The 14,809-nt window shown below is 41.5% G+C and overlaps 1 protein-coding gene across 1 annotated transcript in view; it reads right to left on the bottom strand.

The window, feature by feature from the left end:
- Positions 1 to 12,084, bottom strand: part of LOC137070959 (uncharacterized) — a 49,113-nt gene extending 37,029 nt beyond the window's left edge. The window contains exons 1-3 of the mRNA XM_067438963.1: positions 11,936 to 12,084; positions 6,584 to 7,224; positions 5,161 to 5,256 (exon numbers count right to left, since the gene is read on the bottom strand). Of these exons, the coding sequence (XP_067295064.1) occupies positions 5,161 to 5,256; positions 6,584 to 7,224; positions 11,936 to 11,942 (744 nt within the window). The 5' untranslated portion in view covers positions 11,943 to 12,084. The remainder of the gene's footprint in view (positions 1 to 5,160; positions 5,257 to 6,583; positions 7,225 to 11,935) is intronic.
- Positions 12,085 to 14,809: the final 2,725 nt, after the last annotated feature.

Here is a 14,809-nt window from a genome sequence, read left to right as displayed (position 1 = left end):
ACCGGCGACAGCCCATGACATCATCAATGTGCGACCAGGAAGTAAGGGCGCCTTGCAAACATGACACCATCTTTTTCGTCTTAAGGGACTGTTCTGTCTGAACTTAAACAAATGAAGGTAACACAAATTCATTATTTACTGCCTGGGATAAAGAGCATGCACAGTCAGTTTGTGTTTTACACATTCACACTGCTCTTTGTGTAAATTGTGAGCGGTTTTCCGAGATCGCTCCAATCTTGTCTGGCTCTTCTCTTGAGGGAGGGGAGTTCTGCATTTGGGACTGGTGATGTGGTCTCGCTCATGCCAAGGCTGGGCACTGGCACACATCATGGGTTTCCCAGATTAAGCTCGCCAATCATCATGAGAGGCTTGTATTCCTCTCAGATGATCTGGAGGCTGACGAGACTTATCAAAGCAAGTGCTCTTAGGGATGGCTGGTGAGATTGGTACTCTCAGCCACCCTGACCGTGTATGCTGAGCTAATGGATGTTATAGAATGCGCTGCAGGCAGTCTGCAGCTGCCATGTTGGCCCGTTAGAGGAGAGATCGCTCGTGCTAGATTGGACGATTGATTTCTCCCCGGTCAAAAACCATCGGATCAGTTGAGCCTTCCGTTCCTTCCTGATCTTCTTACAGAGATCAAGAGCGCACAGAAGAACCCATATTTGGCCCGATGTTCATTGTCATCAGCGATTTAATTTCACTGATTTCGAGGGAATATGGGTGTGTGTTGATGCTGCTCACTGATTTCGAGGGAATATGGGTGTGTGTTGATGCTGCCGATTGACGAGACATTTGCAAACTATCTTGCATATAAGTAGGCATCAAAACAGAGCTCCAACTCTGCCATCTCCTCTTTTAGTACGTTGTACATTAATGGCAGGGCATACATGACAGCAGGTCAGGCTGTTACAGCTTTGCACACCATGGTGGTATTTCAGGCGTACCAGGCCAGGATCCGGACCCAGGCAGGTGGGAGTATCACCTCTCATACGTCCCCTCTGCGGAGGAGTAGGTTGCATGAGAGGTGAGACTCCTGTAAGAAGAAGAAACCTGACCTTCATGTTTCTTCTTCATCGTTTCCCTAGGTGCTTCTTACATCAGGTCTGGGACTGGGTGGAAAGATATCAGCCCGCCTTGGCTTGATCAGTGAGAGCACCTTTTTCAGGTATGCAAGGGTGGTAGACACCATGGTCATATGAGAACTGTGCAGTGAGTCTTCGCTCTATATGGCGCAGGTGAGATGGTCTGTCATTTTTTGTGTGGATAACACTAAAATGTATTTCCCTACAGACCTTTGTTCCCTGTATAGAGTTTAGGAGTATGTGTTTTTTAGACAGGTAACACCTGACAGGTAGTAGGCGAGTCCCGACGCTTGAGCAATAGTGGCAGCTGCAACAAGAGATAGCCCTAGTGGGCCCTAGGGCTATGTGGGCCCTAGTTATGCTCCCAATGATGTTGGTTTGTACAGAATGTTTGTCGTCAGCTAGAAGGACCTCCCGGGCCTCCCTAATGATGAGCAGCAGCGTTGTTAATTAGCAGCCAGATGGTACTTGCTATTAGGTAGTAGGCCTCACAAGGCCTCCCTAAAGGCGAGATACAGAGTGGGGATTCTCTGTAGATGCAACACCAGATAGTAGGCCTTACCAGGCCTCTCTGTTCCCGTGTATCAGTCTCTTTGAAAGTTAGCAGGTATTACTAGCAAGTAGAAGGCCCCTCCAGGCCTCCCTGAAGGCTTGCTATCAGGTGGTAGGCCTCACCACGCCTCCCTGAAGGCTTGCTATTAGGTGGTAGGCCTCCCCAGGCCTCCCTGAAGGCGAGTTCTCGAGTCTGTACAAGCAGCTAGCATGACTTGCTATCAGGTAGTAGGCCTCACCAGGCCTCCTTGGAGACTGACTATCAGGTGGTTGGCCTCACCAGGCCTCCCTGAATGCAGTCTGATTTGCTATTAGGTTGTAGGCCTCACCAGGCCTCCCTGAAGGCGAAGTCAGTTATATGACATCTGGACACCTAGCCTTACTGGCTATCAGGTAGTAGGGCTCACCAGGCCTCCCTGAGATTGAACTCAGTCACCCTGGTGGTTAAGTAATCTATTGCTGGCAGGTGGCAGGCCTCCCTGAAGGCTTTCTAGCAGGTAGTAGGCCTGACCGGGTCTCCCTGAAGGCCAATTCCTATGCAGGGCAACTGGACAGATAGCCTGACTGGCTAACATGTATTGCTATCAGGTGGTAGGCCTCCCTTAGGCCTCCTTGAAAAACTTGCTATCAGGTAGTAGGCCTCTCTGGGCCTCCTTGAAGGTGAAGTATCCATAATGCCTCACCCCGGGTTATCAGTTCGTAGGCCTCATCAGGCCTCCCTGAAGGTGAACTCGGTTGCTTGGGGAGTAAGCATGCATTACCGGCAGGTAGTAGGCCTCACCAGGCCTCCCTGAGGGCTTGCTTTGAGGTGGTAGGCTTCTCTAGGCCTCCATAAAGGTGAGTCTGGATACTCTGGCAGTCCGCATGAATTACTATCAAGTGGTAGGCCCCTCTTAGGCCTCCTTGAAAACTTGCTATCAAGTAGTAGGCCTCTCTGGGCCTCCTTGAAGGCGAAGTTCCCAAGATTAGGCACTTCTATTACCAGTTCTTTATGGAATTAGAACCTTTGGTAGCTTATCCTACAGCTGGGGGTCACCCACCAGGCAGGCTCAGGTGCTCCCCTCACTGAGGGTCATTTTATGAGCACACAGCCGCCTGAGTCTGATCAGACGGTCGCAAGCCTCTCGTGAGGCCTCCCTGTTGAATCAATCCGTACGCCTGTCCAGCCTCCTTAGTGCTTTGAAACAAAAGTGCTTTGTAGATCCTTGAATTGAGAAGTTAGACTCCCCTCGCTAGCAAGGGTTGTAAAGCGCTACGCTGAGTATTGCTCTCTGGGATACCTGTCTCTGAGATTCGGTCTGAGAAGGACTGCCAGGTTTCAGTCCCTCAGTCTGGATGCCTCACGAAGGCAGTGTCCAGAGACTCTGTTTTCCTGAACAGACAGGGTTGGCCAAACCGAGCTGCCAAAGATAAAGGGCACAAGGTCAGGCTTCCCTGGAGGCAGGTTATCAGGGGGTAGGCCTCATCACACCTCCTGGAAGGTAAACTCGACTGCTTGGGAAGTTAGCATGCATTGCTACCAGGTAGTAGGCCTCACCAGGCCTCCCTGAGGGCTGGCTTTTAGGTGGTAGGACTCACTAGGCCTCCATAAAGGCGAGACTTATTGCTATCAAGTGGTAGTCCTCCTTGAAACTTGCTATCAGGTAGTAGGCCTCCTTAAAGGCGAAGTTCCCAAGATTAGGTCTTCTTTACCAGTTATTTGTAGAAGTTCAAGTTCAAGAGTTTTATTTGTCACATGCTGTTGAAGAATAGAAGAATAGAACCTTTGGTAGTTTGGCCTACAGCTGGGGGTTACCCACCAGGCAGGCTCAGGTGCTCCCCTCTCTGAGGGTCGTCTATGAGCACACAGCCGCCTGAGTTTGATCAGACAGTCGTAGGCCCCTCACATGGCCTACCTGTTAGTCCGTAGGCCTGTCTGGCCTCCTGAGCACTTCTGTAAGATAAGTGCTCGGTAGAGCCTAAGATCGAGCAAACATTCCCCTGCTAACAAGGGTTAGGAAAGTGCTACGCTGAGTACTACTCTCTAGGATACCCATCTCTGAGATCTCGTCTGAGGAGGATACTGCCAGTTCGCAGTCCCTCAGTCTGGATGCCTCACCCGAAGGCGACTTTCCAGAGGCTCTGTTTCATACAGCCAGGGTTGGCTAGGCCGAAGTGTCCCGCAGAAGTGACACCAGGTCAGGCCTCCCTGGTGGCATGCCGGAAGGTTTTTCTGAATAGTGACTGGCCGGGGTGCCCTCGGGCTCCCTGGCCACATTCCCTTAAAGGGACCCCTTCTGTTGAAGAAGTTGGTCCGAGGCCTTTGAGCAGTCTGGGTAGGACCTCATGCGTATGCATTAAGGTTTCTGTTGAGACTTATAGCTTGGGCTATGACTGTAGGGAGTGCTGTCACTGACAGACCAGTGTGACCAGACTGAGAGTGGTGTAGGCTTTTCAAGTTTAATTTGCTTGTCCTGACAGTTATCACTGCCAGTGAGCATGCACTCCCCTCAACATGGCGGCGTTGGTATTTTGTTCCCCGAAACGTTCTAGGATGCAGTGCAAGTTCCCTTTCGAAAGGGAACGTCTCAGGTTACGTATGTAACCTATGTTCCCTGAGAACAGGGAATGAGACACTACGTCTCGTTGCCATGCCTCGGGGCCTGCCTGCCAAAACAGTCCCTTCAGACTAAAGATGTTGTCATGTTTGCAAGGCGCCCTTATATACTTCCTGGTCGCACATTGATGATGTCTTCGGCTGTCGCCGGTCAATAGGACTGACGTGATTCAATAGTAGCTTCAGACACCTTTCACGCTGGAGACGTTCCCCGAAGCGTTCTAGGACGCAGTGTCTCATTCCCTGTTCTCAGAGAACATAGGTTACATACGTAACCAGAGACGTTTTGTCAGATTAAACAAATGGTAAACATATATTCTCCACAAAGCAAGCTAAGGTAGAAGCAGTTACCAGCCTGTGGTAGTACAGATTGCAATGATTGCTTTTTATATACACTAAATAGCTAAGTATACCTGTAAAAAAAAAAAAAAAAAAAAAAAAACATGTAGTCACTATAATTATGATTGACTACTACTTTTCCCCCCAGACCTTCTCGGGCCTGGAAAGTTCTGTATGAGAAACCTGCAGATATCATGAACCTGCCATAGCCTAAACCCTTACAGTGGACTGAGTTAAAGCCAGAAAGCCAGAGATTAACTTATGTAGACATTGATGGCAAATTATTATTATTTATGCTTATTGCTTGATACCAAATTGTTTGTGACCATTGTGTTGTATTGTGTATAGCTGCACACAGATATTTCAGTTTGTAATTAATTATCAGTTGTAATTTGTAGCGGTTTTACAGATTAATGGATAGGTAAAAAGCATTTTATTACATTTGAATAAAATGATTTCAAAATTTGAGGACTAAAATTTGAGAACTTCAAAATGGCTTTTCATTTACAAGTGAATAGAAAAGGAAAATGATCAGCGATCACTTAGGCTTTCAAGAAAAGAGGCTTCACAATGTATAAATAGACTCACTTTCAGGACTTTGATAGACTGCTTGATCTCCTCAAGTTTCTTTTCTCGCTCCTTGATCAGATGTTTTAACTCTGACCTTTTCTTTCCCAGTTGACTCTGTGAACCAAACAACAAGCTCAGTAATTACGCCACCATTCAATTTGACCCAAGAAACCACAATGTCCACACATCATTTATAGTTATAATGGTTACAGGTCAGTTTGACATTTCAGCAAAAGTGAATCATCAAGGAAAATAATTTATTTGATATATTTTGCTATGTCTGTTTCTCATTATCCCAAGGGGCATTTTAATATTAAGGCATTTTAATTTACATTCACATATTTCGCAGATGTAACGTACATTGCATTGAATGCATAATTTTATTCATTTTTTTTTTTTTAGTTCACGCATTCCCTCCTTGGCATTTCTTGTGCTATTCTCAGTTTGTGCTATTCAAACATTTCAGCATATTTTGCTGAACACTATAAAATGTAATCAACTCTTTCATAAAGTTTCATAAATATTTAATTCATAGTAACTGCCTTGATCTTTCTATCAAACTTTTAATTTGCATCTCTTTTCGTTCAGTTTAATGCATTTGTCTATTATTTAATCCAACCGATCTACCTAACTGAATTGAACGCTAACATGTATTGGTCAAAACTAAAGTCACAATATCAAAACTCTTCACACATTCGGCGAAACAGAAATCGTTGCGGACCAAAAAATGAATTATTTTTCATTGCTTTTAAACAAAATGCATTCAATAGCCATGTTTCAACTTTTGGGCCAAAAGCGGGCATGCTAGTGCATGCCAGGGCCAGTCGAGTTTCCACTTGCTTCCGGGGCTTGATCAGGCCTCATCCGGGTCTTGATCGTTTTTTAGTCCACCGAATACCTTGGTCCAAAGCTGACCAGCTCAGGCTTGAGGAGTGATTATGAACAAACGCAGAGATTATCTGAGTCTGGAGACAGCACCGCAGCGAATTATTTCATATACCAACTAACATCAGATTTAAAGACTTTTGTGTTTTATCCGTTTAAATTAATACATAATTTTAGCTCAAAAAACTTTCAAACAGCAGCGAGTGTTTGTGATCTGATGTGGATTCTGATTACTGTATAAGGCAGACATATTTATATGCAATGCAAAAGAAAAATATCATAGTAAACATGCTCAATTCGACCGCTTGAACAAATTAGGTTTCGAAAAGAGCATGTAAACGTGCAAATTGGCACAAGTTATGGTGGTGTTTATGTCTAAGTGAGAAAATAATTTTAAAGATGTAGCCATTGAATCCATTTTATGCCAAAGCAGTGATAAATGATCCACAGTTTAGCCCACAGAGAGTGATGTTGTGCTCAATGTGTGAAGAGTTTTCACCTAAGTATTGATAAATGTGTCCTAGTGATTGTAAAGTGAACAAGTGTTAAATCTCACCGTTTTTTTCTTCCACTCTCGTTCAATGGAGACAACATCATGCCCTTTGTGTGAGGACTCCGCACACTCCTTACAAACGCACACATGTTCGTTTCGGCAGTAGGCATCCAGGAGACGTTTGTGTCCCTTGCACATCTTGTCCTCTAGGTTGTGTATGGGCTCCACCAGCTTGTGCGAGGTCATCGCCTTTCCCTTCCTATGGTGCCGTAGGTGAGCTTCACAAAATGAACCTGGGCAGTTTAGGCACGACTTCTTGGCCTTCATCTTCCTGCCGATGCAGGCGTCACAGGGCACGTCTCCCGCTTTAGCGAAGTCTCCCCAGTCATCTTCTTTCTGTGTGCTTGGGGAATGTGCAAACTCCACATTGCCTATGTCACTTCCCTTGGAGGACAATGTGGAGAGACCCTGGAACTGCTCAGCTATCTCAGCTAGCACACAGTTGACACTGAGCTCTGGTTTTCTGGAGAAAGTTTTCTTGCACATGGGGCACACAAACTTCTTGCTGTGATTCCAAAATCCCTGAAGACATGCCTTGCAGAAAGTGTGGCCACAAGGAGTTGAGACGGGCTCGACGAAGACCTCCAGACAGATGGAGCAGGAGAACTGCTCCTCTGACAGGATTCGTCCCGGGGATTGCGGGCCTACAAAGGTTAGGGTGAAGGAGATTGAAATTAAATGGGTGGCAGCAAAAAGTGGAAGACGAAAGAATAGAAAGATAACAGGCCATGGTATGAAGATTCAATTCAATGTTTATTTTTGCACTAATTTCCATTGATTGGAATACAATTTCATATTCTGAAGGTTCTCTGTATATGAACCATATTGCATTTTTATTAGTTATCTGTCAGTTATCTAACAACACAAAATATATAAACAGTGGATCTTATAATCAGTGTAGCTGTATCATTACACATCCTTTAAGCACCCTCCTACCAGTAAATTAATTCCCATTAATGGAATAATAAGTTGTAAAACAAAAGCGGTCATTTATCTTAAACCCTGCCCATGTGGTAAATCATATGTAGGAAAAACAAGCAGATACCTTAAAGGGGTGATGAATTGATAAATCAACTTTTCCTTTAGCTTTTGATATATAAAAGGTCATGGTAATATAAAAATATCCTGTAAGTTTCAAATCTGAAAACGTCCTTGCTAGTTAAAGAAAAGCTTTTATAGACACCAGGCCAAGAAAACGATCGTGTTCACATCTTGACATCATCGACTGACGAAACACCGACTCTACCGAATAATAAGCACATGTAATTCAGTAGCCCCGCCCACCAACTCATCGGATAACGCTAGCAGCAGCAATCAACATGCCGAAGATAGCAAGATATTGCGCTATTCCTGGTTGTGGAAGAACACAGTCGCTGCATAGGCTTCCTTCTGATCCTAAAATTAGGAATGTGTGGTTGAACTTTATTTTAAATGAAGTTCCAGCTCACATGGGGAAGACAGTGGTGTTCACTTCATTTCACTGCGGAATCATTTGTAAACATCTCTCGGTCTCTCCGGTCGAGCTGGATTAGCAGACATTTGATATCAAAACACAATGCTATTTCTTCTATATTGGATCTGACAGGAGGAATGGTGCAACACACTTATGTGAGTAAAGCGTTGTGGCGAGGTGGACAAGCGGAAGACATGGGACGGAGCGAGCGAGACCATGGCGTGACAGCAAATGAGTGTCACCTGTGAGCCTGCAGATTATCTCAGGCCTACACTTACAATTTCCTTCAAATCACATGTTAACACCTCATTCGGATTGATTGCATGTTTTCCATCACTACCGAAATGCTTTTAGTTCATTGTATACATATGCAAAATTGTCCCTGGTTTTGAAACTTGCAAGTAAACACAATATTTTAGTCCAATTTCCATTTGCTTTAGAACATCTCTATTGAACGATCATGTATCTTTCCATCCAAAGTTGTGAAAGGAATGTAAAAAATCTGAATATTGCATAAATATTGGTGAATACAACTGTTTACATCCCATGTGTTCAAGAGAACAAAATATAGACTATGTGGCAAACTGTCACAAATGATCAGTAATTAAATAATTAAATGTTGCTGCAAAAAGTTTGTGGTTCTGAGGTGCGTTTCCTAAAAACATTGTTAGCCAACTATGGTCACAAGTTCCGTTGTTATCAACATAGTTCAACAAGTTGGTGTTTCCCAAAACTTAAGTTTGAACGAACATTCGCAAACAGCATTGCAAACTTGTGTGGTTGGAACGACAGCTCTCAAACTGTGGTTAGAAGCATAGTTTCTTTTTTGCATGACATGTGGACTTAATTCAGTACGAACATTTTTTTTTTTTTTTTGAATAATGATGTGATTTATGTCTTTTAGTTTGTCAAAAGAATTAAAGTACCTTTTTTTTAAAAGTGCACGTGCCGCCATGCTCTAATATGTAAGACCAAGCTTATGATTAAATCTGGAAATAAAGCAAAACAAATGAGAAAAATGAGAATGACTCCTCAGATGCCATGTCCATAATTTAAAGCAAAAAAATAGATCTCAAACGAATTAATTAAAGGAGTGGTTCCGTGTTTTTTTTTCTAGTCTTGGTTGTGTTAATGGGGCGCATTATAACATGTTTTTATACTTCTTTTTTTAGGCAGAATTTTTCTTATATTTTACATTTATTTTACACCGCTGTCTCCACTGTCCTTTGAACGGCTCGTTTGCTTCCTGCTTATGATGCCCATCCCTCAAAAAACTCAATGGTCTTAGATTGGTTAGATGGCCAAATGTAGTTTCATGTATTTTTATTGGCTGAAGTGCCAAACACAGGTTGTCCAGAAATGCCACGGCCCTTACCAATACGGGCAGAAGTCACATCTGCAGTGACTAGCAAGGGTTAATGATGTCACCAACCCAGGAAACTCCTTGTAGTCCAAACCGACCATTTTTGTAGGCAATAAACTGCTGTAACTTTAAAAGACAATATCTCCATTTGCATTGCACTTTCAGCGCTGTAACTTTGCAGATACTGTTTATGCTCAAGCAGCAACATTACACACTAAATAAAGTTTAAAAAAGTGAAATCGCATGTAACCACCCCTTTAAAAGCAGTTAATACTCTACCACCTGTGTGACATCATTAACCAACGTGGTTGAACGACAGTACAACAGTACAGTTTTGGGAAACAGTTGTGATTTGCTAGCCTGACAAGCCAGACCCACATCAAGATGTTTGGTCTGGAAACTCACCATAGACAGGGCTCAATCCGAGGGGCGGGATAAACGGTTGTCTTTCAAACTCCCTCTGCACGCGATAGGATAGCGCTACCACCAACCAGAGCAACGAAGGTGAAACAGAGCTTGTTGATAGATTAAACATTCACCGTATCCGGTCAGCTAAACTCTGAACACATCTTCCCTTTTTAAGAATGACTTCAGTGCCGTTCTTTGTTCTTTTCTCAGAGAAAAGCTTAACTCCAAGTTTTTCAGAGTCGCGGTCAAAGCTGATTTGAAAGGCCGCCGCCATTCGCCAGTTTCTATGTTTACTAGACAACAGAAGGACGCAAACGCAACTCAGCCGTCGTCATTATGGCCCCGCCCGCCGACTCTATACACGATGTGATTGGCCCATCCAGATTGTGAGGACTACAGCTCAGAAGGGTATTGAGAGTTCCTAGACGACACTTGCGGGCAGATTAAATTTGCTGCCGCTAGGGTACGTCTAGATTTCTAGGCTAGTGATTTGCTGATTTCTTCAACGATGCGTTTTACTATGGTAGTTAAGCAGTGAGTTACATCGTTGTACAGGAAACCCCTGGTAGGTAATGATACCAAATCATTTTGATGACAGACTTTTGATCAGGCATTTCAGATTGACTAAAATATAATTTGAGATGGTGTGAAATGAGGTCCAGTTATCCAACACACACATGGTTTTTTGTTGTTGTTGTTGTTGTTGTTATTTTTATGCAAAAAAAAAAAAAAAAACTATGTGGGTGGAAACAGCTATTGAACCCAAGACTCTTAGGTCCCTCCTGCTTTTCAACGGACTTTCAGGAAAACCCAAGCAAACAAAATGCAAGACAAATTTAGACAGATACTGAAAAAATAGCAGTGAATCCTCACAAAAACAAAGAAAGACATAAATAATAATACTGACTATTATAAAGTGAATAGAAACAGCTCTCCAGGCATTTGTGTTGGTATCAGAGGAAAGGCCTGGCATTAAACTGGGAGTGTTAGCGTAGGTGTTAAGCATGTAGGCTGTTAACACAAAGGTCACATGTTCAGTTTCAGGTAAAGGTGGCCCATATCCAAAAAGTTACTGGAGCCCTTGGACGCTATTGTGTCCTTGAGCAAATTACTTCAGCTTTCAGATGGTGAATTTTTTTTTGCAATTGCTAAATAAAGACTGAAACAATGAAACAAATTGGAGGTTTATAAAGTCTATATTGGAGGGAGAAATGCAACGTTTTAGGAACCGATCACTGAAAAACCTCTAGAAAGCAATGTGTTTACATCCCTGCTTACCCCTAAAGTACTATTAAACAAGACACTCAACTCTTATTTCAATCACTATTATGCGCAAAACTGCAACAGATTTACAAGTGCAATGGATCAGCCCTGACTCAACAGCCGGTCACTAACAGCAACAAGTGAAACACCAGATTTACAGCTTATATAAGCTCAAACTCAGCACAGTTTCTTATCAGATGTGTGAAGTACGTGCAAACAGCAGAGAGCAGACGTCACAGTGTCATCTCAGGAATGTTGTACAACCAGGTTTTCTTCCTACTTTAACAACATTCAAATCCAAACAAGGGTCTGTTCCTGCTCTTTTACTATTTTAATAAAATCAAAATAAATACAAAAAACATTTAAAAAACTGTTGCCTTATTTAATTAGGACTTAAGTTAATCTTCATATCTTTATAAGCATTTATAATAATCAAAAAGTTTTTAAACACAAAAATGACATGTCATATATTTAAATATATTTGTAATGTCACATTTGCAATGCTTTTTATTATTACTAAGAGCAGATTTAAAGTGTACTTAAGTGTGTTAAGAAATATCAAAGGGTACGCTTAAGTGTTCTTTTATTACGTATATTACTAACAAGTACAGTTTTTTTATCCTTTAAAGATTTAAGTTACACAACAAATGCATGTGGCTTCATCAATGTAAGCAACACAAATCGAGTCAGAATCATGCAGTAGCAGTTTTGATTTGCTTATTGTTTATCCAAAATTAGAGCAAATGTGCCTCTCAAAACAGCCACCATGTTTCATTCTAATTTTTCATTCACTTGCAATCATTTAAAACAGAATGATAAACCAAGAGTAGACTTTGTGTAGGTTGAATAAACAGAGATTGTGACTTACACTGCATGATGAAGGACCGTGTTGTATTTTCTTTCAGTGTTCTCCTGGCTTGTGAAGGGTGTGTGGGAATAAAACCTGAACGAAACCTGTTCTCTCACTCATTCTCTCTCGTCTGTTTGCTCTGAGGGTGTGTCTTCAGAGCACCTGCGACTGGAAGTTCAGGAAGCAGCAGTTTGTATTGCTGATTTGAAATTCAACCTTGTAGTTTGAATTCACATGTTGTTCTTAAAAGGTCCTAACAGCTTTGATGAAATGTGTAATCAATACAGATTGGTGCAAAGTCACTAAGATCATTGACACTATATGACTATACTGATTATTGAAATGACGTGTCATGATGCAAGATCTTTTAATGATTATGGGTTGAGGTGCATGCAGGGTGTGAAATGTAAACAGTCATATCAAAGGTTTACCTGTTTGAGCCTAGTGGTGTAAATTGGTAACACGAGTGATGTGTCCAGTTTTAGACAGCATTGATACAGTTCATTTAGTGGTAGTAAATGGCATTGTGATGAATGATACATTTGCCCTGGCTTGTACAACCGGGCAAACCGAATATCGCTTTCAGATGTGCTGCCTTTCATTAAAGATGAATCTTTGGAAAGAGAGCTGACGAGACACTAAAATCATGTCAAAGATTAAAAAGTCCCAATGTGGTGTAACTCTGAAGCATGTGGTATCTTTTAGATGACGCGCACATGATTCTAAATAACGCAAAGGAAGAACTGAATCTTGTTCTGAAATTCAAAGTTGATAACTTTGATTATGTGATTTATGCAGTATGATGAAATGTAAAGGTCACACTTTAAGGGCATATGAATAGGCCCAGATAAATAAATACACTCAGTTGCGGAGAGGATGGATTTGAATACTATGGTAAATGATGATGTAAATACTGGGGTAAATACGGTCGTAAATATTATATCAAATGGTTAAGAAAAAAATTAACTAGTACAGGAAAAGTGTTACAGGAACTTTAATAACAAAAACTCAGGATAGACAGCACATAAACCAGGTTAGCATTAACGTAGATGGACAAACACTAATGCTGCGTTCCAGGCAGGTTTTTGAGCCTGTAAATTACAACTTCAGACCATGACTAGCTAGATGTAAACGAAGCAAGGCGGACTGCACATGGGCTTATGCTCAGTTACAATCATTTCTATCGGCAAATGTGCATGCTCCTTGTTTATTTGAGGAAAACAGAGGAGAAAAAATGGCGCATAGGACAAGAGAAGCTGTTATAACTTTTATTTTATGTGACTGGGCATGACTTTCATAAACACAGCATCCGTAGCGGCTGCTTCACGACATCAGAACTCATAACTGGGAGTACGTCGATCTAGTACGAGTTCACGGGTGGGAGGTTACAGGTTTGCCTGACGTTCCAGTGCATTTTCACAGCTAGAAGGTCGGAAAAACATGGGTTACGGGTTGCATGGAACGCAGCATAAATACACAGAGCAAACGAGATGATAAGAGGGTAGACTAATTAGACATACAAGGAAAAAAATAGGTCACAGGAACTTTAACCAAAAGCACTATGAAAACAACACATATAACAGTTATCGCTGCAGTTATGGCTGAGGTGAGTGATGATTTGGATGTGGTGGAAGATTAATCTATTTGTAAAACCCCTGCAATGAAAATTATTAAAATTAAAATTAAACATTAAACAAAACATCTTTTTCAATGGCCAGGCTTGACATATTTTATTTTTTATCAATTGAATATTGTTAAAAGTTGTCATACAAAATAAGTTCTTTTTTCTGATCATTCCTTTGTTATTTTCACGGGTTGTATTGCTAATATACAATCTAAAAGTGCATATTGGCATGAAGATAATTATTGCTATTCATTTTTATTTTATTTTTGTGACTTTTGGAAAACTTTTAATATTAAGAAACCTTACAACAACATGGTGGGACTGTGAGGAAATTCTAATACAGTACCTGTGCCAACAATACACATTGTGTCCCGGGATGCTGCAAGATCATTGGAAGAATTAGAGATTTAAATTGTGAATTACAGAGTCTAGTATATTCTACAAGAGATCAAAGATGGTTTGATACTCTTCAATCCAAGAAAAAAAGTATTGAATGATCTGTAAGGTATTCAAGAGTAGGGAGCGTTGATTTGTTCAAGCTTTTAAAGTGTATGGATTCCCCTACTTAGTATTTATTTTATTTATTTTTTGAGAAAAAGAGTGGCCATAGTTGGTTCATTCATACTCTTGTTTCAGATAGTGGAAAATGGCTTACAGATTTGAGTGAGATTAGAAAAAGGGCTCAGCTGATTTATACTGATTGTATAAAAGTGAATATAATAAAGTTGATGATTTAAATAAAGTTTCAAAAGGAGCAAACACTAAATTAAAGAGGTCTTATCTAAAAGGAAAACTTTACAAAGTTCTAAAAAGTATGGAAAATGGCAAAATACCAGGGATTGATGGCCTCCCTGTAGATTTTTGATAGATGTAGAGTTTTGGAAGACGAAGTGTTTAATAATAAACTAGCTGAAGGTCAACTGCCGATGAGTTGCAAGCAGTGGCGGGGCCAGGATTTTGGGGGGCCGGGCAGGGGCCAGCAACCAATGAGTGGTGGCACAGAAATCTTTGTTATTTCAACTTAAAATTAGTTGGACTATAACATACTGGACTCATGCAACACAACTGAATACAGTTCATTTGTACTTTATTGTGATAAAGTAGTGAATTAGATAATGGAATACTGAATACTGACTGAATTTGACCATTTATATGTTATTCCTCCAGAGTTCAACTTGCTCAGTCAGCTCGGTTCTGGTTCTCAAAAACCCATAATAACTTGGTTCTCCATTGTTGAATCCTCATGGATGAGAAAATCCATAATATCT

Source organism: Pseudorasbora parva, chromosome 1 (assembly GCF_024679245.1).
Source record: "Pseudorasbora parva isolate DD20220531a chromosome 1, ASM2467924v1, whole genome shotgun sequence".
NCBI classification, from domain to species: domain Eukaryota; kingdom Metazoa; phylum Chordata; class Actinopteri; order Cypriniformes; family Gobionidae; genus Pseudorasbora; species Pseudorasbora parva.
Note: the sequence above shows the minus strand (reverse complement) of the source record. Positions and strands in the feature narration are given on the sequence as shown.